The sequence below is a fragment of the Ahaetulla prasina genome, chromosome 8 (genome assembly GCF_028640845.1).
Source record: "Ahaetulla prasina isolate Xishuangbanna chromosome 8, ASM2864084v1, whole genome shotgun sequence".
NCBI classification, from domain to species: Eukaryota; Metazoa; Chordata; class Lepidosauria; order Squamata; family Colubridae; genus Ahaetulla; species Ahaetulla prasina.
In genome coordinates, this window is record NC_080546.1 from 80,290,275 (window position 1) to 80,315,828 (window position 25,554).

A 25,554-nucleotide genomic window follows, 5' to 3' on the forward strand; every position below is an offset into this window, starting at 1 on the left:
AAATGAATGAAGCGGTTGTGAACGCTGCAACACTGGAAATTTTTAAGAAAATGTTTGATAACCATTTGTCTGAAATGGTGTAGGGTTTCTTGCCTGGGCAGGGGGTTGGACTAGAAGACCTCCAAGGTCCCTTCCAACTCTGTTGTTGTTGTTGTTGTTGTTGTTGTTGTTATTATTATTATTATTATTTACTGTGTGCTATTTTGCTAATAGGGACGCAGTGGCTCAGGGGCTAGGACCTTGAGCTTGTTGATCGAAAGGTCGGCAGCTCAGCAGTTCGAATCCCTAGTGCTGCCATGTAACGAGGTGAGTTCCCATTACTTGTCCCAGCTTCTGCCAACCTAGCAGCTTCGAAAGAACGTAAAAATGCAAGTAGAAAAAATAGGGACCACCTTTGGTGGGAAGGTAACAGCGTTCCGTGCGCCTTCTGCGTTGAGTCATGCCGGCCACATGACCACGGAGACGTCTTCGGACAGCGCTGGCTCTTCGGCTTTGAAACGGAGATGAGCACCGCCCCCTAGAGTCGGGAACCACTAGCACATATGTGCGAGGGGAACCTTTACCTTTACCTTATTTCGCTAACATTTTATTTTAAGGGTTGACTTAAAGATTTTCTGCTGCCCCAGTTATTCAGTTGGAGAGGCAATGGAATCAGACATAATTAGGAACAGAGATGTTTTCAGAGTTATCTGAAGGGTCATGATGGAAGTCACGTTTCTTGTTTCTGCTAAGTTTCTAGTCGGAAATCAGTAGGTGGAGACCATGGCTGGGAAACACTTTGTCAGCCTTGTCTGCTACACTACTTGTGCCTCTTCTCGGGAAAAAAATATCCTGGCAACAGTGACTCATGCTCTCAATGGTAAGGTTGGAATACTGTAAAATAGTCTGCATGGAATTGTCTTTGTAGATTACTTTGAAGGTGCAGTTTATGAAAGCAGCAATTTTTTATTGAGCAATAAAGCTTTGTCTCAGACTTACACTGACGCTGGACTGAACATCATATAGATCTTCCTGACGAATTATATAGTCCATCACCATATCTTCAAGTGGTTCAGGCCCTGAGTAACTGAGAGAGAGTGTCTTTCTAACGCGCATTTTGAACTGTCTGAAGGCCTTCTTTGCTGCATAGAAGGACTCCTGCAAACGAGAGAACAGCAATTAAATTTAGATTTAATTTTTTAATTAAATTTAATTAAATTTAAATTTAATTAAATTTAATTAAATTTAATTAAGTAAAAATTTAATTTAAATTTTTACTTCAAAGTAAAAAAAAAGATGCTGAGACTCTAGAAAGAGTGCAGAGAAGAGCAACAAAGATGATTAGGGAACTGGAGGCTAAAACATATGAAGAATGGTTGCAGGAACTGGGTATGTCTAGTTTAATGAAAAGAAGGACTAGGGGAGACATGATAGCAGTGTTCCAATATCTCAGGGGCTGCCACAGAGAAGTGGGAGTCGGGCTGTTCTCCAAAGCACCTGAGGGTAGAACAAGAAGCAATGGGTGGAAACTGATCAAGAAAAGAAGCAACTTAGAACTAAGGAGAAATTTCCTGACAGTTAGAACAATTAATAAGTGGAACGACTTGCCTTCAGAAGTTGTGAATGCTCCAACACTGGAAATTTTTAAGAAAATGTTGGATAACCATCTGACTGAGATGGTGTAGGATTTCCTGCCTGGGCAGGGGGTTGGACTAGAAGGCCTCCAAGGTCCCTTCCAACTCTGTTGTTGTTATTGTTTTTGTTAGATGCCCAAGCAATACAGATAATTGTATCTCGTGATAAAATAGTTTACCCAGTTGTTAATCTGTGCTATATATGCTATGCTATGTTAATCTATGCTATACTCTGTTATACTGGTGCAATGCTTTAAAAATTCTGATTAATAATATAAAAAATATATACAAAAACCTATTCATATCTACAGAACGATGCAAATAGATGGTATGTTATGGAGAAAGAATAAGGATAGTCTTTTTTTTTAACAATTAATAATCCATATTAAAGTTAACTAAATTAAAATAATCTAATTAATAAAATGTAAACACCATGTATATTCTTGGGGTTTTTTCAAAATCTTGTAAAGATAAAGTATCTATGCTGCAAACATTTGGACAACCATTAGATGACAGTAAAGATACCGAAAATGTTCTTTCTTGCCACCTAATGGCTATCTTGATTTTTGCAACCCAAATACTACAGTAGTCGCCAATATTGTAGAAATCTTTTGGGAAAAGTGTATTTTTGAGGTTTGATGGCTAATAACACCACTTTTTTTGGAGTTTCAAGATAATCCTATTCCACTGCTGGAATGGCCTGGGAATAGCCCAGACCTTAACCCAATTGAAAATCTATGGAGCCGACTAAAGAAACTTGTTATTCAGAAGCAACCCAGCAATAAAACCCAGTTAATAGAAGCAATCATTCAATCTTGGTTTCACATTATAACAGACTTGGTTCACTCCATGAGAAGGTTACCCAACTATTAACTGACATGGTGATAATTTTTGTATATCTTATTTTTTCTACGTGTTTCACTTTTCTTCTTTATCCTATAACTGCTATTCTAATAGCAAATCCTTCATAAAAGTTATTGCATTACATTCTTGATTAAATTATCTTTCCATTGATATATAATTTTATGGTACTACTACTCCAAAAAAAAATGGTGTTATTAGCTAGTTTTAGAAAATACACTTTTCCCAAAAGGTTTCCATAATTTTGGCTACTACTGTATATGGTATTCCAACTTAGGTGGTGTATAATTTGTAATGAACATATTCAAGGGTGCATAATAGCTATTGGTGGTGTGGTGGTTAGAATGCAGTATTGTAGACTAATTCTGCTGACTGCCAGGAGTTTGATCCAGACTAGCTCAAAGTTAACTCAGTCTTCCATCCTTCCGAGGTCGGTAAAATGAGGATCCAGATAGTTGGGGGCAGTATGCTGACTCTGTAAACCGCTCAGAAAGGGCTGTAAAGCACTATGAAGCGGTATATAAGTCTTAGTGCTAACTGCTATTCATTTTATCAGTGGTAGCCAATGCCAGCTATTTACTTGTTTCAGAGATTACATGCAGCTGCTAATGACTTCTGTGTTAAGTAATCAGAGAAACAAACCATGGATCTTCTTTTAAGGGCAAAAATACAAGTTCATAAAATAAACTCTAAGCAAGGCAGCAGTGGCCACTTATAAATTATCTGGCAGAGGCTTCATGTGCAATTGAACCAGGGGTGAAATGCTCCCGATTCAGACCGGATCACGCGATCCGGTAGCAATGGTGGCGGGTAGTTCGGAGAACCGGTAGCAAAAATCCCTGCACCCCCCAATACCGACACCTCGCTGTTCCTCTTCTCTGTCCCTGAAGCTCTCGGTGGTGATATAGCTGCAAACGGCCTTAAATGACTACCGCGGCACTTCAAAGGGCCGCACTACAGATGATCAGCACTGTAGGCAGCTAGTAGACCGGTGCCTCTATTTTTAAAGAAGGTAAACTGGTGCGCTCCCAAAAAGAGGCAATTAGTAGACCGGTGCCTCTATTTTTAAAGAAGGTAGACCGGTGAGCTCCCAAGTTTTGTATACTTTATTATTTTTATTATTTATTATTATTGGCCATGCCCATTCAGTCACCTGACCACCAAGCCACGCCCACCAATTAAGCCACGCCCACAGAACAGGTAGGGAAAATTTTTAGATTTCACCCCTGAATTGAACTAGTTCTTCATAAAACATCTCCAATCTGTGATAAGTGTATTGTTGAGCCAACATCAACATTTCAGATTTCCGTAACGAGACCAGACTCCAGGAGTTCCAACACTGAAGCTTTTAAGCAGCTTATGATCCGTTTGCACTTATCAAGGTAATGCATGTTAATGGAATTAAAAAAAATAGTTGAGTATCATACCACCACAGCGGTATAGATGATTCTCTGCACCGTTTCGAGATCATCTGTGTAGCTCCTCAAGAGAGTTTGAGCGTTTAGGCGTTCCTGAGAGTAAATGTCATTGAATCGTTCCACAAGGCGAGTGTGGCGCAAAGCATGAGTAAGTCTTCCTCGGCTAGGCGAAAAATTTCGTGCTGGAGGTGGACTAGGCGATCTGCTTCGGGTAACCCTCGGAGAAGAAGATCGATTCCGTGCAAGTCTGAAACAGATTTGCCGAACGGCAGGAAGGCAAAAATTTTACCACTACAAACACTTTGCTCCAAATACAGATCGTCCTCGACTTACAACAGTTCATTTAGTGACCATTTAAAGTTAAAGCACTGAAAAAGCTGACTTATGACCGTTTTTCACAGTTGCAACCTTTTAGCATCCCCATGATCATGTGATCCAAATTCAGATGCTTGGCAAGGGGTTCACATTTATGACCGTTGCTGTGTCCCAGGGTCGTGTGTGATCCCCTTTTGTGACCTACTGACAAGCAAAGTCAATGGGGAAACAAGATTTACTTCACAACCAAATTACTAACTTATCAACTGCAGTGATTCACTTCAGAAGTGTGGCAAGAAAAGTCGTAAAACGGATCAAAATTCACTTAACAATTTTCTCACTTAACAATATAGATTTTCGGCTTAATTGTGGTGGTAGGTTGAGGATTAAAAAAAAGGTAAAGGTTCCCCTCACACATATGTGCTAGTCGTTCCCGACTCCAGGGGGCAGTACTCATCTCCGTTTCAAAGCTGAAGAGCCAGCACTGTCCGAAGACGTCTCCATGGTCATGTGGCCGGCATGACTAAATGCCAAAGGCGCACGGAACGCTGTTATCTTCCCACCAAAGGTGGTCCCTATTTTTCTACTTGCCTTTTTTACATGCTTTCGAACTGCTAGGTTGGTAGAAGCTGGGATAAGTAACAGGAGCTCATCCCATTACACAGCAGCACTAGGAATTCGAACCACTGAACTGCCGACCTTTCAATCAACAAGCTCAGCATCTTAGCCACTAAGCCACTGCATCCCTTAAGTTGAGGATTACCTCTAGTTAAAAAAATGAATTTCAGGATATAATATTAATGTTCCTATTGGTTTTACTAAAGCACCAGCCATTTTTATCATTATTCATGCTTATAAAGTTATGTTAATGATCTATTTTTTAAATCATAGTGAGATACTTTACTGCTTTTGATTCTAGCACACTTTGATATATCAGATTAGTTTCTTGAATATTCCCAAATTCAAGAAATGTTTAATGATGGTTTTTTTAAAAAAAAATATGTTTCATTTAGATACAATTCTTTCTCTTTGGGGGAAGATGTTTCATCTTGAACTGACAGGCAGGAGTACTGAATTGCAAATCTACAGAAATGGCCTTTTTCCCCAGATCAAAGAAATATAATAAGCCCCAGTATTGCTCTCCATGGTAAGATGAGCCGTGTATATATTTAATAAATAAATTATTGTAATGAGCTTTTCAGACCATGGGAAACTGGATAGAGATAGGAAAAAAAAATATTCAAGCACAGAACAACTTGACAGGTTGAACATTGGGCCCTAACTAACAAAATGAAAGGAACGTGGTGGCTCAGGGGCTAGGACGTTGAGCTTGTCGATCGAAAGGTCGGCAGCTCAGCAGTTCGAATCCCTAGTGCTGCCGTGTAACGGGGTGAGCTCCCATTACTTGTCCCAGCTTCTGCCAACCTAGCAGTTTCAAAAGCACGTAAAAATGCAAGTAGAAAAAATAGGGACCACCTTTGGTGGGAAGGTAACAGCGTTCCGTGCACCTTTGGCGTTGAGTCATGCCGGCCACATGACCATGGAGACGTCTTCGGACAGCGCTGGCTCTTCGGCTTTGAAACGGAGATGAGCACCGCCTCCTAGAGTCGGCAACAACTAGCACGTATGTGCGAGGGGAACCTTTACCTTTTACTAACAAAATGAAATGCAATGTAGAGAAAAGTAAAATCATACACTTAGGCAAGAAAAATCAGAAGTACACATATAGATTGGGAGAAACCAGACTTAATAGCAGTAACTGTGAGAAGGATGTTGGACAACCAATTAAACATGAGCCAGCAGCGTGTATCGGCAGCCAATGCAATCCTAAATTGCATTAACAGAGGGACAATCAAGATCACGTGAGGTACTAATACCAGTCTATAAAGCTTTAGTAAGACCACACCTAGAATGCTGCATCCAGTTTTGGTCACCAGACTATAAAAAGATGTTGAGGCTCTAGAAAGAGTGCAAGGAAGAGCAACCAAGATGATTAGGGGACTTGAAGCTAAAACATATGGAGAACGGTTACAGGAACTGGGTATGTCTAGTTTAATGAAAAGAAGGACCAGGGGAGACATGATAGCAATCTTCCAATATCTGAGGAGCTGTCACAGAGAGGAGAAGGGGATCAAGCTATTTTCCAAATCATCTGAAGGCCAGACAAGGAATAAGAGATTCGATCTAGAAATAAGGAGACATTTTCTGACAGTGAGAACGGTCAACCGATGGAACAGAAATTGCCTTCAGAAGTTGTGGGTGCTCCATCACTGGGAGCTTTCAAGAAGAGACTGGATTGCCATCTGTCAAAAATGGTGTAGGGTCTCCTGCTGGGGTTGGACTAGATGACCTACAAGGTCCCTTCCAATTCTTTTATTCTGTTATCTGCACGTTCTTTCTTCGTCCAGAAAACACCTAACCATTTCTCCAGTCCAAATAGAATAGAATAGAAGAGAATAGAATAGAATAGAAGAACATCAAGAATCTCTAATGAACGTAGGAATAGATTTCCTTAAGGAAGACCCCTGGCTGTCATAAGCTGCAAAAAAAAAAAAAAAATTCACAAGTCCTTACCTGCTTTGAAGAAGAGATTTCTCAGCCCGAAGGATAGCAATTTCATCCTTCAACGTCTGAAGCTGATTCTCATATTCATTCAGCTGTTCTAGGTTCTCCAAAGTACAATCTGTTTTTGCCCGAGAAGCCTTTAGGCTTAACCACAAAAAAAATAAATCGGATTAAAATGAAATATTGAAATTATGTTCTGCCTTCTGTGAAACATCTGCAGGGGAGGTTAAAAAATGGTAAGCGGGAGGAATTCAAGAGTTTCTGCTACACAGGGGACAATTATCCTCTCAATTTAAAGTAAAACTTAGCATTTAAAAAAAAAATCTCTTAGCCACTTAAAAGCCACGTGGAACTTTCTGCATTCTATTATTAGCTATAATATTATAAACATTGAAGCATATCATGTTGTTTAGAGGTATAAAAAAACCCACCCAGGGTTCCAATTCTACTTCAATTCCAAAAGTGGTAGGAGAAAGTTGTCAACTCAAAAGTTACTGCCCCTGACAATACTAGCGCCTTTCTACCAGGAGTGAAATGTAAAATTTGTTACTACTGGTTCTGTGGGTGTGCCTTGGGGGGGGTGGAAATGTGACTGGGTGGTGGAAATGTGACTGGGTGGGCGTGGCCAACTTTTTGTTTTACTTTTAAAAGCATTTTTTCTACAACCTCTTCGACTGAAGAGGTTGTAAAAAAATGCTTTTAAAAGCCTCTGATGATCCCAGCTGAGCCGCGCGATCATCAGAGGCTTTTTTTTTTACTTTTAAAACCATTTTTTCGACTGAAGAAGTAAAAAAAAAACCCTCTGATGATCACACAGCTCAGCTGGGCATGGGGGGAGGGGGAAAGGATTTTTGCTACCGGTTCTCCGAACCACCCACCGCCATCGCTACCAGATCGAGCGATCCAGTCTGAACTGGGAGCATTTCACCCTTGCTTCCTACCCCTGTCTGCCCAATCCTGCTCATTTGCACAAAGGTGGTTTCCTGTTCTCTTCCTTGGTTTTCAAGCCCACTCCCTTTTATATATAGGCCTTACCTTCCGATCCAAGGTAAGTTCCCACTCCCTTTACACAGGGAGCCTCTCAGTGGTGAAATCTGAACCAATTTACTACCGGTTCCCTGGCTGCGCATGCGCAATGTGTGTGTGCAATGCATGGCAAAAGGAGGCATGCGGTAAATAGAACAGCGCACGGGGGGGGTGATCAGCTGTGGTGCCTGTTCTCTTTTTTTTACTTCTAATAGCATTTTTTTTACAACCTCTTGGTTGTAGAAAAAATGCTTTTAAAAGTAAAAAAAAGGCTCTGACGATCGCACGGCTCAGCTGGGATCGTCAGAACCTTTTTTTAAAATCTTTTAAAAGCATTTTTTTACAATCTATTTGGCCGAATAGGTTGTAAAAAAAATGCCTTTAAAAGTAAAAAAAAAAGGCTCTGACGATCGCGTGGCTCAGCTGGGCATGGGCGGGGAGGGGCAGGTATTTTTGCTACCGGTTCGCCGAACCACCCGCTGCCATCGCTACTGGATCTGCCAATCCAGTCCGAACCAGGAGCATTTCACCCTTGGAGCCTGTTTACCTCTCTTATCGATCATATGAGGCTGCGTATAAATTGTTTCCCCACTGATTTCAAATGGAATGGGAGGCGTTACACGGAATGAGACAAGTTGCCACCATCAACCCGCTGCGGCCAATTCACCACGGCCAACTCACTGCAGGACAACTCGCCACGGCCATCTCGCCGTGGAAGAACTTACTGCAGGACAATTTAACAATTCTATTTAATTATTTAAAATAAATTTAAAAATACGTTTGCAATTTCATATTTCATTCTGTCCCTCTTTTTGCATCCTTTCATCCCACTATTTCTTTGATATTAACATAAACTCTTGTCCTGCAGGGCTGTGGCGAGTTGTCTTGCGGTGAATTGGCCACGGCATGTTGGTCGTGGCAAGTTGGCCACGGCAAATTGTCATAGATACTGCTTTACATGACATAAAATGGGAACGTATGTATAGATTGTAACCAGAGAGTGTCTAAAGCCCCCAGAGTTCACCTGATGGAAATATACATTTTAGAACTCCTTTCAAGTTAACAGTAACAGAGTTGGGAGGGACCTTGGAGATCATCTAGTCCAACCCCCTGCTCACACAGGAGACCTGTACGAGGGATTCGAACCGCCGAACTGCCGACCTATCTGATCGACAAGCTCAGTGTCTTAGCCACTGAGCCGCCTAGTCAGGATGGGTGACATTAGTGGCCTTAGCGCTTATTATTTTAAAATTAGCTATGATTAAGCTATGCTTGTGCTCACTGACTATCAAAGCACACAAAAAACCCAACACATTTAGGTTGCAATATTAAATAAGCTTAACTAGAGGATAAACTTGAATGAGCAACAGTGGGAATAAGCACAAGATTCTGACAAGTTTGATTACATCGTTTAAAATCAAGCATTTAAAAAATTTCACACCATTGTTTAATTACACTATCCTGCAAACAACTTTCTGCACATATCTTTGGCTAATTTGTCTCTACCCATTTGAATTCAAAGCAACCACCGACAATAAACATTAAAAATAAATGTAATACCAAGTAAATATAATGCTGCACACATCACAGAAGCACCCAGGCAAAATTGTTCTGACGGTTCAGAACAATGGCTGCAGAAATCACAGTGTGGAATATGATGAACAGAATGATGTGAAAACTTTCAGTGTGCAATCAGCCCTTTGACAACTCAATGTCATACGCCAATAAAACCTAACCCTAATTTATGGCTAAAAACAGTGGTGGGATTCAAATAATTTAACAACCGGTTCTCTGCCCTAATGATTTCTTCCAACAACCAGTTCACTAAACTGCTCAGAAAGTTAACAACCGGTTCTCCCGAAGTGATGCGAACTGGCTGAATCCCACCACTGTATCTATCTGTCTGTCTATCTATCTATCTATCTATCTATCTATCTATCTATCTATCTATCTATCTATCTATCTATCATCTATCTATCTATAGCTACAGTATCTGTCTGTCTGTCTGTCTGTCTATCTATCTATCTATCTATCTATCTATCTATCCAGTGGTGGGATTCAAATAATTTAACAACCGGTTCTCTGCCCTAATGATTTCTTCCAACAACCAGTTCACTAAACTGCTCAGAAAGTTAACAACCGGTTCTCCCGAAGTGGTGCGAACTGGCTGAATCCCACCACTGTATCTATCTGTCTGTCTGTCTGTCTGTCTATCTATCTATCTATCTATCTATCTATCTATCTATCTATCTATCTATCTATCTATAGCTACAGTATCTGTCTGTCTGTCTGTCTGTCTGTCTGTCTGTCTATCTATCTATCTATCTATCTATCTATCTATCTATCTATCTATCTATCTATCTATCCATCCAGTGGTGGGATTCAAATAATTTAACAACCGTTCTCTGCCTTAATGATTTCTTCCAACAACCAGTTCATCAAACTGCTCAGAAAGTTAACAACCGATTCTCCCGAAGTGGTGCGAACTGGCTGAATCCCACCACTGTATCTATCTGTCTGTCTATCTATCTATCTATCTATCTATCTATCTATCATCTATCTATCTATCTATAGCTACAGTATCTGTCTGTCTATCTATCTATCTATCTATCTATCTATCTATCTATCTATCTATCTATCTATCTATCTATCCAGTGGTGGGATTCAAATAATTTAACAACCGGTTCTCTGCCCTAATGATTTCTTCCAACAACCAGTTCACCAAACTGCTCAGAAAGTTAACAACCGATTCTCCCGAAGTGGTGCGAACTGGCTGAATCCCACCACTGTATCTATCTGTCTGTCTGTCTGTCTATCTATCTATCTATCTATCTATCTATCTATCTATCTATCTATCTATCTATCTATCTATCTATCCATCCAGTGGTGGGATTCAAATAATTTAACAACCGGTTCTCTGCCCTAATGATTTCTTCCAACAGCCAGTTCACTAAACTGCTCAGAAAGTTAACAACCGGTTCTCCCGAAGTGGTGCGAACTGGCTGAATCCCACCACTGGCTAAAAAGTCATAAATATCTAAAGATATACATAATAGAAAAACTTTCAGAGCTCTCTAAGACAATAACCTTTCCAATTCCATTCCAGCAATATAGTTGTTGTTGTTTTTTAATGTCAAAAATACACATCACCATCTTTGGAGCGTTTTATAAGTAAGGCCAGCCTAATATTAGAAGATAAAAGTCTCACTTGGGGTTTTTTTGGGGGTTTTTTTTTTATTTAAGTTCATGAAAATTATGTAGTATGAAATTACAGGTACTCCTCAACTTACGACCACAATTGAGCCCAAAATTTATACTGCTAAGTCAGAAATTTGTTAAGTGAATTTTGCCTCATTTGTTAAACAAGTCAGTGCAGTTGTTAAATGAGTAACAGGGTTGTTAAGTGGCTTCCCCACTGACTTTGCTCGTTAGAAGGTTGCAAAAGGGAATCACGAGCAGTGGTGGGATTCAAGTAATTTAACAACCGGTTCTCTGCCTTAATGATTTCTTCCAACAACCAGTTTGCCAAACTGCTCAGAAAATTAACAACCGGTTCTCCCGAAGTGGTGCGAACTGGCTGAATCCCACCACTGTATCTATCTGTCTGTCTGTCTATCTATCTATCTATCTATCTATCTATCTATCTATCTATCTATCTATCTATCATCTATCTATCTATCTATAGCTACAGTATCTGTCTGTCTATCTATCTATCTATCTATCTATCTATCTATCTATCTATCTATCCATCCATCCAGTGGTGGGATTCAAATAATTTAACAACCGGTTCTCTGCCCTAATGATTTCTTCCAACAACCAGTTCACCAAACTGCTCAGAAAGTTAACAACCGGTTCTCCCGAAGTGGTGCGAACCGGCTGAATCCCACCACTGGCTAAAAAGTCATAAATATCTAAAGATATATATAATAGAAAAACTTTCAGAGCTCTCTAAGACAATAACCTTTCCAATTCCATTCCAGCAATATCGTTGTTGTTGTTTTTTTAATGTCAAAAATACACCATCACCATCTTTGGAGCGTTTTATAAGTAAGGCCAGCCTAATATTAGAAGATAAAAGTCTCACTTGGTTTTTTTTTTGGGTTTTTTTTTTTATTTAAGTTCGTGAAAATTATGTAGTATGAAATTACAGGTACTCCTCAACTTACGACCACAATTGAGCCCAAAATTTATACTGCCAAGTCAGAAATTTGTTAAGTGAATTTTGCCTCAGTTTATGCCTTTTCTTGCCACATTTGTTAAACCAGTCAGTGCGGTTGTTAAATGAGTAACGCGGTTGTTAAGTGAATCTGGCTTCCCCATTGACTTTGCTCGTTAGAAGGTTGCAAAAGGGGATCACGAGGCCCCGAGACACTGCGACCGTCGTAAATGTGACTCAGTTGTCAAGCATCCAAATATAAATCTTGTGATGAAATCTAAATAATAATAAATAAATAAATGATGTGGATTCTGCAACGGTGTGAAAAATGGTCATAAGTCACTTTTTTTTAGTGCTGTGGTATCTTCGAATGGTCACTAAGCGAACGGTTGTAAACTGAGCACTATTGGTACAGGGCAGTGCAGCAACATTCTTAGGCGGAAGCAGATGCAGTGTGAGCCAGGTTTTAACATAAATAGAATAGATCTGCCAGGACTAAAGACTAGGACATGGAAGAAGACTGGCTTCGTACTTGTCAGAATATTCATGAACTGGAATAGAGACATGGTAACAAGGTCAGCCAATGAATAGGCATAGCAACTGGGTCAGCCAATAGGAGCTGAGACGGGAAGGAGCCTGGGCGTGGCTCTGTAGCTCTGGGTGCTGTGCTGAGAATTGAAACTGAAACTAGACTGCTGAACAAGAACTGCTTCTCTCCTCTGCCTGTGTTTTTTGCCAGTAACTCTCTACCACGTTGGAAGAATCTGCTGTTGGTATTGTACGTGTTATTATGTATATAAAGAGAAGTTAATGAATCCTGCTGCATCAGTTATCTCTGTGTGCTTTCTGGATGTGACTTCTGCAACAAACTCTGACAATAAGGGGTGTGCATAAGCGCACCAGCGTGCCTACTGTCCCTGTCCTAATGTTTTCTTTTCTTCATATAGTTTACATGTATTTATAATTACATGTATTTATAATTATGTTTACACTTGTATCTGTCATAAAATACATGCATGACCAAATAAATAAAATAAAATACTTCTATACTACGTGAGTCAAAAAGAGGGCTGTGAAAATATTTACAGACCCCTCGCATCCTGGACATAAAGTGTTTCAACTCCTACTCTCAAAACGACGCAATAGAGCACTGCACACTAGAACAACTGGACACAAGAACAGTTTTTCCCCGAACGCCATCACTCTGCTAAACAAATAATTCCCTCAACACTGTCAAACTATTTACTAAATCTGCACTACTATTAATCTTCTCATTGTTCCCATCACCCATCTCCTCCCACTTCTGACTGTATGATTGTAACTTTGTTGCTGGCAATCCTTGTTGGTTTAACCTGGTTTCTTTTAATCAATCTAAGACAGGGTTGTCAAACTCCCAACCTACAGGCCGGATGCATCATGCGCTGGCCATACCCACGCCCGGTTTAGCGAAGGGGGGGTGGAAGTCCTGATATATCACATGATGCTGCCGTGACGACATGAGTTTGACATCCTTGATCTAAGATTTGCAGACTGTACTGAGAATTCAAAGTTGAGATTGAGTGTATGTAACCCGGGCATTTTAATTAGTTCAAAATTGTACCGTAACAAGTTGCTCCATTTGTTTCATTCAAAAAGGAAGGCATCGTATATATTTCTTTTTACATACGAAATATTCAAAAACAGGTACTTGTAAGAAAAGTCATCTATATCTATCCAAAAGGCAACTCGGCTCAATAAATTATGACCATGATAAAATGAAATAGCTAAAGCCTTTAGAAAAATCTAAAATTTTGACAAATAGGTAATAATTATAACTAGCCCTGAATGATAAGGTGATTTTTTTTTTCCTTACTTTGTTTTTAGTTGAACAATTTCGTCTTCTGCTGCCAAAAGAGTAGTAGCTGATTTGGTCTTTGTGTCTTCAAGAGACAACTTGGCTTCTGCCAGACTGCAAGAGAATTTAATACCCAAAGATATATCTTTAAATGTAAAGACACTATTTTTTTCTAGTTTGAAAAAAATATGATTTCCCGCCCCCCAGTGAAATAGGGAGCAGTGTCTTGAAAACTGCAACCCCAATAAACCTCTTGGGAGAGCTATCTCCATTACTGTATGTTCAAGTAAACAGAGAGAACCTTCTCATTTTAAATGTAATTTATCTGCCAAGATGTCCGTCTTTACTTTTCACACACACACAAGCACATTTTAACATTCCAGGCAGATGTCTACAACATATATTTCAAATTTATTCATCAATCTGTCCCACTATCCTGCCGTAAATACATTGAGGAGCACTGAGAAGACAAACTTCCACCAGCAAGATTGCCCAAAATGTATAGAAATTTATCACCGAAATGCTGGAAATGTGACCAATCACCGGGCACCTACTACCATATGTGGTGGACATGGAGAAAAGCAAGAGTATTGGCAAAAAATTCAGATGTGGCTGGAAAAAATGATGGGACAAAGATGGGAATTCAGACCAGAAATATTTTTATTAGGAATCATAACAGGAGATTACAGTAAAGGGTTAACATACTTAATATTGCATATCGTAACGGCAGCGAGATTGGTATACGCTCAACACCGCCCTGAGTCCTTCGGGAGAAGGGCGGTATAAAAATCGAAATAAATAAATAAATAAATAAACAGTGGAAGAATGAGAATATACTTCTAGAAAGGGAGCTAATAAAGGAAATATTAGACTGTGCAGAATGTATTAGATTGACGGTAGAAGTAAAAAAACAAAGGAGAGACTGAATACTATGAGATTTGAAATAGATTCTACCAATGGTTGGATTTGAGAAATGGAAGTCGGAAGAGGAAATAACTAAGATATGTAGACCGGAAGATGATGTAATATATGTAAATATAAGGGCATATAGGGGGTCAAATATGTTTATGTAATTAGCAAGGTATGCTGAGCATACAAGATACTTGTGTTATACTTTAGTGTGTATGGCGGAAATAACGCCAGGCTGGTCGCACCATGTTCAATTTCTTTTTTAATACGATATAAATAAAAACTTTAATTAAAAAGAAGAAGAAGAAGGAACAAGAAAAGATTGTTGACTTCCAACAATCTTCAGGAATTTCATATGTTTTTGACAGCGGGAAAATATCATTCTTGCTAAGTGTGATTTTTTTAAAAAGGAGATCAAAGCTATTAGAAGGAACTAATTTATTAGTAGGAAACACTATTCTGACGTTTGATCAGTTGAGCAACAAGAGAAAGTGGGTAAGATGCATGGAATTATGACAGACTCAAGAAAGTTGTGTTGTTTGCCTAAACACAGTGCATTTAAAATATGTTGCCTTCTAAAATTGTAATTCCTGGACTTGCTGACACAAGCATAGTGAGGCTGTGGCCCTTCTGATATAATTGTAATTACAATTCTCAACATCCTTCATCATTAAGTATGATTCAGCAACCTCGAGAGTGTTACATTTTACAATTGGTCCCAAGTTGAGAATTAATGAGATAAAGTAATTGCTCTGCCAATAGAAGAGAATAGAGATCTTGCTTGAATTGTTGGTGCTTGATTAGGCCATTGTTTTCTGCTTGATTGCTTGTCTGATGTCCATCCCTGTTTAGTTGCTGAAGAGGAGATAGACGTTCCAGTCTTTTTTTCCTTCATAGCTTTTTTTATTCTTTCTTTTGAATGCTTTGCCTTTATGGGTTTACTGATGGCTGTCTGGGATGCTCACAGTTTCCCCAGCTAAAACTATGTATGGTTGAGTCTGTCCTTGTGTTGTAAGATTAAGGAGTTTTCATTTACAATATCAGGCAGGGGTCGGCAACCTTAAACACTCAAAGAGCCACAAAAGTCCTAACCGGAATCCCCCGTTCAATTCTGGAGCCGAACGGAAGTCCGATTCTCCTACTATAGTCTTCTCCTAGCGTGGCGTCCTTTTTCCTCTACCGACTGGAAGTTGGTTCCCCCACCATAGAGCCTCCTCCTAGCGTGGCGTCCTTTTTCTTCTACTTGTCCTACCAAAAGCCCTATTAATCATGGAGCTGACCAGCAACAGGGAGCCGCAGCAGAGGGATGAAAGAGCCACATGCGGCTCCAGAGCCACAGGTTACTAACCCCTGATCTAACTGCTAGCTGAAGGAGCTTCTTGGAGGAGAAGCGAAACAGCTTCAAAGAAAAAACCAGAAAGTCCAGTTGCCTTTTGAAAAAGCACTTTTGGGATAACTGCTAACTGATATTCATGGAACTATTCTGCTAGTCTTCTCTCTGTCTGGTGGCTGTTATAATCCTTACATTGTATATTGTAGAGTATGCCCGTTTTGTCTTTTTCAGCTGCTGGGTCTTTGGGTTTGCTTAACGTGTTTTGGAGGGCTTTAGTTAGTGGGCCACAATAATGCAATACGATTGTAGCAGTCTGCTCGAGTTTCTAAGATGTTTTGGGTGTATTATTATTTTTATAGCTTGTATCATTTGTGCCATAGGGGGTCAGGCTCCAATAAAACTGTGTGGGTATCCTTTTTAGTTGATGTTGTATAGGGTTTTCTTTTTCTGGTTTTATTTTATTTATTTATTTATTTCGTCAAGCATGTATTTTATGACAGATACAAGTTTAAACATAATTATAAATACATGTAATGGATATGAGTAAAAGAAAACATTACGACAGGGACAGTAGGCACGCTGATGCGTTTATCCAGACCCCTTACAGATCTCTTAGGAATGGAGTGAGGTCTATAGTAGACAGTCTAAGGTAAAAGTTTTGGAAATTTGGGGAAGAAACCACATAGTCAGATAGTGCATTCCAGGAGTTGACAACTGTTACTGAAGTTGTATTTTCTGCAGTCTAGTTTGGATCGGTTTACCTTGAGTTTGTATCTATTGTGTGCTCTTGTATTGTTCTGGCTGAAGCTGAAGTATTCATTGGCTCGTAGGACATTGTAGCAGATGATTTTATGTACTATGCTTAAGTCAGACCAAAGATGGCGAAGTTCGAAGTTGTCTAAGCCCAAAATTTCGAGTGTGGTGGCATAAGGTGTTTTGTTGCGAGCAGAGGAGTGGAGGACTCTTCTTGTGAAATATCTCTGGACTCGTTTAATTGTATTAATATCCGACATGCAGTGCGGGTTCCAGACAGATGAGCTGTATTCAAGAATTGGTCTGTATGATGTAGTGCATTTGTACATAACTCCTCTTATGGGAGGTTGGGTTGTTACTTTGGCAATGGAACACTTAGGGTAGTTATTGTCGGTTGTTTTTTAATAGATTTTAACTTAAAATTTGACATTGTTTCCTCTGCTGATGAGGATATCCAGGAAGAGTACTATATTGTTGTTTTCTTTTTCCCTTGTGAATTTTATTCCTTTGAAGATGTTGCTTGCGTCCAGATCCAAACTTCGGTTTGTATATGTGGGAGTTTTGTAGTTTTTAGATGCTGCATGACTGTCTCTGCTAGGAGCTGTGTATCCTGCTGTACAGCTTATAGTTCATCCTATTTAGTACATGTGAACACAAGCTTCAGTTTCTATTGCTTCAGCCACTTTGATGATCTATTTTCCATCCAGCTGCTATGTTTACTAGAAATTTGTATCTGAAACTAGTGTCGGAATTTATGTCACTTTTGACTGTTTGTTTTTATGTTATGGTTTCCATCCAACTTTTGTTGATATTGATTTGTTACGAACATCACTTTGTAGTGCAAGACAATAAGAAAATCTAATTAGTTGTCATTTATTTTACCCAGATATTTTAAAACTCTTAAGTCAAACTGTAAACCCAGCTTTGTCTAGTGGTTAAGGCACCAGGCTAGAAAGCGGGAGACCATGAGTTCAAGTCCTGCCCTAGCCATAAAAGCCAGTTTGGTGATGTTAGGCCACTCATTCTCTCTCTCAGCCCATCTCACTTCACTGGCTTGCTGTTGTGGGAAAATAGGAGGAACAGTATTGTGTCTGTTCAGCGCCTTAAATTATTTGTAAAAATAATAAAAAGGGATATAAATAAATAGATAATAAAAATAGCCATGGTATTTAATCCAAATTGTGGGAAATCAGTGCCTTTTAGTCCATGACATTCCTGCCTGGCAAGAAGAAATATATCTAGGCAACATAACCAACATACTGTGGTCCCACAAACATCCTATATATAAATAGATTAACATAATTCAGTGATGGGAAAACCAGAAATGCAGAATGATGGATGTGTTATATTATAAGAATCTAATTTTTGATATTTCCATGTCGTTTCAGGGTCTTTATATAGATCAGCTGTAATGATCCAAATAGTCCCAAATGTTCACATATTTAACAGGATTTTCCTCATTTAATGTATCAGACTATTTGTTTATTCCCTCCCCATGTCCCCAATCAGCTTCTACAGTACATGAAAACTTGAATTCAATTTTGTAAGGATTTTGAAATATATTATTACTCAATGTACTTTATTTTGGGGTACAGTATGTGAGTGTTTTATGGTTTCAAAGAGAAATATTTCTATTTTAATTTCCTAATAGAAAATAAAACTATTTTAAGATCTATGAATCTTTCACTAGGCTGACATTTACACGAAACTACTTCCCATTACATAAAGGGCAAAATTAGTTTTACTGCATTTTATGTTAAAAATATTTTGGAAAAGAAATAAATAGCTCAATAAAGGTTACAAACTACAGCCTTTTTTTTAAGGCAGCATTTCTCATTACTTGGTTTTTTTTTAAAGAATTAGATGCTTGTAAATATTCGTAGTTTTACCTCTAGAAGAATTTAAGTCCATATAAATTGATTTACATTTAGGTCAATTTTGCTCACAATATATGTATAAATCAAGATGTTTCTGAATATAATATGCTCCTCATAAAGAAACATAAATCAACTGTTAATCATTATAGTTGATGTCCAGTTCATAATTTGCAAAGAAGCAAAACATTTTTCTTTCTTCATATGAAAATTTTAAAAAAATTGTTTCTATTTGAGGGAAAATGAGGAAACGGCTATATTTTTCTAAAATATCTGAGAACCCCTTTATAGATGCTTTTTTTTCTATATCTCTAGGTATATAAACTTGTTGTATAAACTTGCTGAGAGCCAGTTTGGTGTAGTGCAGGGGTGTCCAAACTTGGTCCCTTTAAGACTTTTGGACTTCAACTCCCAGAGTTCCTCAGCCAGCTTTGCTGGCTGAGGGACTCTGGGAGTTGAAGTCCAAAAGTCTTAAAGGACCAAGTTTGACACCTAATGTAGTTTAAAGCAAGGTCTCAACCTTGGCCACTTTAAGCCTTGTGGACTTCAACTCCCAGAATTCCTCAGCCAGCTTTGCAAAGCTGGCTGAGGAATTCTGGGAGTTGAAGTCCACAAGGCTTTAAAGTGGCCAAGGTTGGAGACCTTTGCTTTAAACCACTGTGCTAGAAACTAGACAATCTTGAATTGTAACCCTACTTTAGTCATGAAACCAGCTGGATGACTTTGGGCTAGTCAGTCTCTCTCAGCCCTAGAAGGAAGGCAATGGCAAACCACTTCCAAAGATGTTGCCGAGAGAATTGTAGGGACTTGTCCAAAATGTCAACAGAAACCGAGAATGACTAGAAGACACATCACATCCCTACTAAATACCTTAACTTTCACAGTCAATGAAAACAGTTACATCAATTGTATAGTAAATACCTTGCATTGTACAATATGATCTACACATGCCAGTTTAGGTGAAGCAGCCTTTTTTCGTTTGGTGCTTTCCAGATTGATGGAGATGACAAAAAATGGAGGAGGAGGAGGAGGAGGAGGAGGAGGAGGAGGAGGAGGAGGAGGAGGAGGAGGAGGAGGAGGAGGAGGAGGAGGAGGAGGAGGAGGAGGAGAAGGAGGAGGAGAAGGAGGAGAAGCAGAAGTAGAAGAAGAAGAAGAAGAAGAAGAAGAAGAAGAAGAAGAAGAAGAAGAAGAAGAAGAAGAAGAAGAAGAAGAAGAAGAAGAAGAAGAAGAAGAAGAAAGATGGTTTGGTGTAGTAGTTAAGGTGCTGGATTAGAAATCAGGTAACTATGAATTCAAGTCCTGCCTTAGGTCTGAAAGTCGGCTGAATGACTTTGAGCCAGTCATTCTCTCTGAGACCATCTCATCTATTGTGGTGGGGAAAATAGGAGGAAGGAGGAGTATTAAATACAGGTAATCCTTGACGTACAACCATAACTGGAGCAGAGTTTGTTACTAAGTAAGTTGGTTGCTAAGAGAATCATGCTGGATTTTATGACTTTTTTGCCATGGTTTTTAAGAGAATCATTGCAGATCTTAAGCAAATCAACCAGACGTTAAACAAACCTGGCTTTTCCCATTGACTTTGCAAAACATCTAGGAAGGTCGCAAATGGCGATCCCATGACCCTGTAATGCTGCAAGCGTCATAAATACATGCCAGTTGCCAAGCACCCAAATTTGGATCACGTGACTTTGGAGATGCTGCAATAGTCATAAGTTTGAGGACCAGCTGAAACTCACTTTTTTCAGGGGTGTTGTATCTTCGCTGGCTAAATGAATGGTTGTAAGTCAAAGACTACCTGTATGTTTGCCATCTTGAGTTATTTAAAAAACCAATAAAGACAGGATTAAAAAATAAATAAAAAGCACCAGAATTCCCAGGTACTAGCCATGCCAGCTGAAAAATGTGTCCCATTATACCTGGAAGTCTTCTGCTTGTAAATAACTGCAAAGTTATTTGCATATAACAGGATTCAATATTTTAAACTTATAGAACAAAAAAAAGGGTTTTTTTTTTCCTACTCTTGTTGCACCAAATTCAGCCGTAACCGTGTGGCATTCAGTTCTTTTTCCAGCTGTTCAACTTCAAAGCTCCGAACGCTGCTTAATTCCCTCAGCAGTCTGTCTTTCTCAAGGGATTCCTACAAACAGATACGATAAATGAAAGGGCATTTGAATATTTATTGTGAGAAATTATACAGATACCTTGAATTAATTTTAATACTGGGTGCAAGGATGGCCAAGCAACGATTCATATGTTGTGAGGTTGCAACACAACCAGCAGCATTGACTTTTCATCCAGGCATTGCAACTGTTGTGGTCCTCCAGCAGCCTGCAGAGCTGGCAACGGAGTCAGATAGCAATGAGGCTGAGGAAGAACATGGGCCAGTCCTGGAGGCTGTGGAAGGCCCAGATGAGGGCTCTGCGTCAGAGGCAGAGATGGGGCCAGGGCTATCTAGGAGTGACGTGAGGACTCCAGAGCCTCCAGAGGCTGACAATAGTGAGGCAGAGGAACAGGAGGAGCCGGTTCGTAATGCACACATGAGAAGAGCTGCCAGAAGGCAAGAGCAGCTCAAGCAAAGAGGATGACTCGGGAGTAGAGCCAAGAGATGATTGGCCCCTCCCGTAAGGCTTAAAAGACCAGCAATGGCGTTTGGGCTCTTTGCTGGAAAACAACGTTGATAGCCTTTTCTTGCTGCATTTATTTCTTATCGGCGTCTTCTGCTTTTGAACTTTGGCCAAGAAAAGCCTTTGGCAGTTTGCTTAATTAGACCAAGGTTGGTGATAAGACTGAAGAATTGTGTTGTGAAGAATTTGCTTTGATTTATTTTGGACGACGCTGAGAATGAGTTAATTCTCAGCTGTTCTAATAAAGTTTGTTTGTTTTTGAACTGACTGAGTTTACTACTACCTACTTGGGCCTGGGTCACAACAGCAACCCCTGACACAACAACATTGTAGCATGCATTTCATCATCTTCACCCACTCCCAGCTTGGGTGCACTATAAACCTTTTTTTAATGTGACAGAAAAGCCACAGAGTTATGGGAGCTATATCTGTTTTACACACTTGGAGTGGAGGAGAACCTTTGGAATTACGCTAGGGTTCACCAATAATTTCCAAGTCTTTCCATCAGGATTTTACAGGTCTGGAAACTTCCAGGAAGGTAGACTTCAAATCCCAGAATTCTACAGCCAATATGGCCACTGACGAGAACTCGGAGAGTTGAAGAAGGTAGAACTAGAATGTTGTGCCTCTCTTCTTCTGGAAGAGAAGGTGTGGGACCTTTCACACTGCATACTCAGCCATGTGTAAATGAAGACTCAATCATCCAGGCCGAAAGCATCTATAAAGATTAAATCATGGCAACTGGAGCAAAATTTATTAAAACAGCTGTTTGAGTACATTTATATGAATGAGTAACAAAACATCTCCGTTTTAATAAACTTTGCTCCAGTTGCCATGATTTAACCTTTTTAGATACTCTGTCATGCCACATTCATTTAAGTTAGGGGTAAGGAACGATGGCTCTATTATGACTTGTGGTGAAATCCAAATTTTTTTTACTACCAGTTCTGTGGGGGTGGCTTGGTGGGCGTGGCTTGGTGGGCATGTCAGGGGAAGGATACTGTAAAATCCCCATTCCCTCCCCACTCCAGGAGAAGGATATTGCAAAATCTCCCTTCCCTCCCCACACCTGGGGGAAGGATATTGCAAAATCTCCATTCCCACCTCACTCTGGGGCCAGGCAGAGGTGGTATTTGCCAATTCTCCGAACTGCTCAAAGTTTCCGCTACCGGTTCTCCAGAACCTGTCAGAACCTGCTGCATTTCACTCCTGCTTCAACTCCTAGAATTGGCTGGCTCAGGAATTCTGGGAATTGAAGTCCACAAGTCATAAAAGGGCCATCTTGCCCCAGCCCTGATCTAAGTAAGATCCTCTGTCATTTGAAATTATTCTCCTGCTTCATACATTTTACTTAGCCTTGTCAAATCCATTTTCCCAACTATAATATTGCTTTTCCCATTAAGATACTCAAAAGAAATATATAAATATGAAACCACAGATGCAAACCTAGGGTACTCTTCCATAAAACAGCCATATATAGATTAGAACAACATATACTTCTAGAACTTTGTGTAACGTGTTCACTGGCCAAGCAAAGTGACTTAAAAAGTGACTTTTGCAATACAGAATCTTTGATAGAACGAAGATCCATTATAAAATCATGTTTTCAACAAGAATTTCTCCAGAGATAAATGTGTAGGTTTTTTTGCAATCAATTTCAAATGCTACATTTGAAGTCTGAACACCCAAGCACATTTTCAAAAACTTGATGATAAAAGATACCATTTCTGAATCAAAACCGTGCAAACTTTTGGTTTAATTTTTATATTAGGAAATATAAAAGAATTACCTGTAATACCGAAGAACATGTGTCCAGGGTGCTTCCAGAAGAGTGGCTAGAAAAGCAAGTACCCAACCATGGGAGGAGACGAGATTTTATTATTTCCATACCTTCATAATTGCCACCTGAGTTGACAAATTAAAAATATATATGACAAAATGCTTTAAATGATTGGGTATGAATCCATTTCAGAAACACGTGCTATACATGTACAATACAGAGTAGGCTTAATATCGATCTCAAGGGTTGATGCAGTGGTGGGTTTCAAAATGTTTTACTACCGGTTCTTGTGGGTGTGGCTTGGTGGGTGTGGCATGGCTTGGTGGGTGTGGCTTGGTGGGCATAGCAGGGAAGGATACTGTAAAATCTCCATTCCCACCCCACTCCAGGGGAAGGTTACAGCAAAATCCCCATTTCCTCCCGATCAGCTGGGACTCAGGAGGCAGAGAATAGATAGGGACGGGGCCAGTCAGAATTTTTACTACCGGTTCTCCGAACTACTCAAAATTTCCGCTACCGGTTCTCCAGAACTGGTCAGAACCTGCTGAAACCCACCTCTGGGTTGATGGGATTATCCAAAGAGTTGGGAGTCAAAAGAAGGAGCCCAGTAAATGACCATGGGGCCAATAGGAAAAGACTAAATTTGGAAGAGGTGACTTACAACCAAAATTCACCCATATCCCAACACTATCAGTGCCTTTGTTGACATTACAAATGCATCAGATGCATTCTTCCCATTAGCCCTCGTTTAATGACAGTTTGAAGTTACAACAGCGCTGAAAAAAGGGGACTTGACTATTTTTCACCATTCACATCTCCAAGGTAACCTGATGAAAATTCAGCTGCTCGACAACTGACTCATATTTCAGGGTCCTCATAGGGTCACGTGATCCTTTTTTGCAACCTTATGACAAGCAAAGTCCAAGGGGTAGCCAGATTCACTTAACAATTGCGGCAAGAAAGATTGTGAAATGATGCAAAAATTCACTTAACAAATGTCTCGCTTAGCAATATACATTTTGGGCTCAATTGTGTCATAAGTCGAGGACTACCTGTAATGATCGCAACAGTTTCAGTAAAAAATAATTACGTCAAATCTTACCTTTTTCATATTTTAAATATTGCCTATTTTTATAAAGTCATCATTATTATGTGTGGGCAATTTACAGTAAGATTCATAATCTAAGACTGGTGGAAAATTCTAATCAAGGAGCTAAGAATTATTAAGGTAATGCCTAAGGATATAGGGCAGTTCCAAGCAGGGAGGGATATTTTTTGTGTGTGTAAAAGTAGGGACAAATTCAATATTTCCAGATATTCAGGGAGTCCTTTAGATAATCTCACCTTCTTGACAAGCTTGATTGAGAATCGAAAACAGCTGTCCCTGAATCATAGAGTTCAGCTCCATGATTTCACAGCACCGAGTCAAATTTTTATTACACGAGTTAATCTGAAAATCAGGTAAATGTTCTTGATTAATCCAGTTTTATCCATATTATTCCTTCACCAGTCATTCTTAGCAATAGAACAAATGTTCTATTTTACACCATACATCATCACTTCTGCTGAGTAGGAATGACAGTTGTAATAAATGTGGGGAAGGGTGAGTTAATTTTTCCATACTTTTGGCCATAATGCTCATAAGAAAGTTTTCCTTGTTTACTAAAATACCACCTTGCATCTTGTACGCAGTGTTTATTATAATAAATAAAGGACCGTACCATCATAACACACTATAATAAATTAAAAAATCAGTCTACATTCACGCTAATTAATTTCATTAACAAATGCAACTATTTTCCATTTATCTTATGTTATGTATGTTATTTCTCAGTTATTCCATGAGGTGCTACATAATACATAAAAAGGGAGAATATTTTTTTTGCCCACAGCATATTTGGAACTGTGATAGACGTACTCACAAATGGGCGCTTTATGAGGCTCCCCCGTTCATAAAATGACTAACTTTGTGGAGTTCAAAAGCTTTTGAAACATATTGATGCAAAGTTTGTGCTTTTCTTCCCATTTACCTGTAATTTTTAAACAATCAGATGGGACGGGAAATCTAGTGGGAATCAAATGAAGTGTGATATAATAGAATAGAATAGAATTTATTGGCCAAGTGTGATTGGACACACAAGGAATTTGTCTTGGTGCATATGCTCTCAGTGTACATAAAAGAAAAGATACGTTCATCAAGGTACAACATTTACAACACAATTGATGGTCAATATATCAATATCAATCAATATAAATCATAAGGATTGCCAGCAACAAGTTATAGTCATACAGTCATAAGTGGAAAGAGATTGGTGGTGGGAACTATGAAACGATTAATAGTAGTGCAGATTCAGTAAATAGTCTGACAGTGTTGAGGGAATTATTTGTTTAGCAGAGTGATGGCCTTCGGGGAAAAACTGTTCTTGTGTCTAGTTGTTCTGGTGTGCAGTGCTCTATAGCGTCGTTTTGAGGGTAGGAGTTGAAACAGTT

At 39.4% G+C, this 25,554-nt stretch overlaps 1 protein-coding gene across 5 annotated transcripts in view; it reads right to left on the minus strand.

Annotated features, from left to right (window-relative positions):
• SPATA18 (spermatogenesis associated 18) overlaps positions 1–25,554 on the minus strand; it is a 38,291-nt gene that overhangs the window by 9,233 nt on the left and 3,504 nt on the right. For 4 of the 5 annotated variants that reach the window (XM_058193324.1, XM_058193323.1, XM_058193322.1 and 1 more), the window contains exons 2-8: positions 24,409–24,514; positions 23,074–23,189; positions 20,679–20,797; positions 13,807–13,902; positions 6,782–6,916; positions 3,902–4,139; positions 979–1,137 (exon numbers count right to left, since the gene is read on the minus strand). In XM_058193324.1, coding sequence (XP_058049307.1) covers positions 979–1,137; positions 3,902–4,139; positions 6,782–6,916; positions 13,807–13,902; positions 20,679–20,797; positions 23,074–23,189; positions 24,409–24,514 — 969 coding nt within the window. The remainder of the gene's footprint in view (positions 1–978; positions 1,138–3,901; positions 4,140–6,781; positions 6,917–13,806; positions 13,903–20,678; positions 20,798–23,073; positions 23,190–24,408; positions 24,515–25,554) is intronic. The other variant, XM_058193325.1, reaches the window with a different exon arrangement.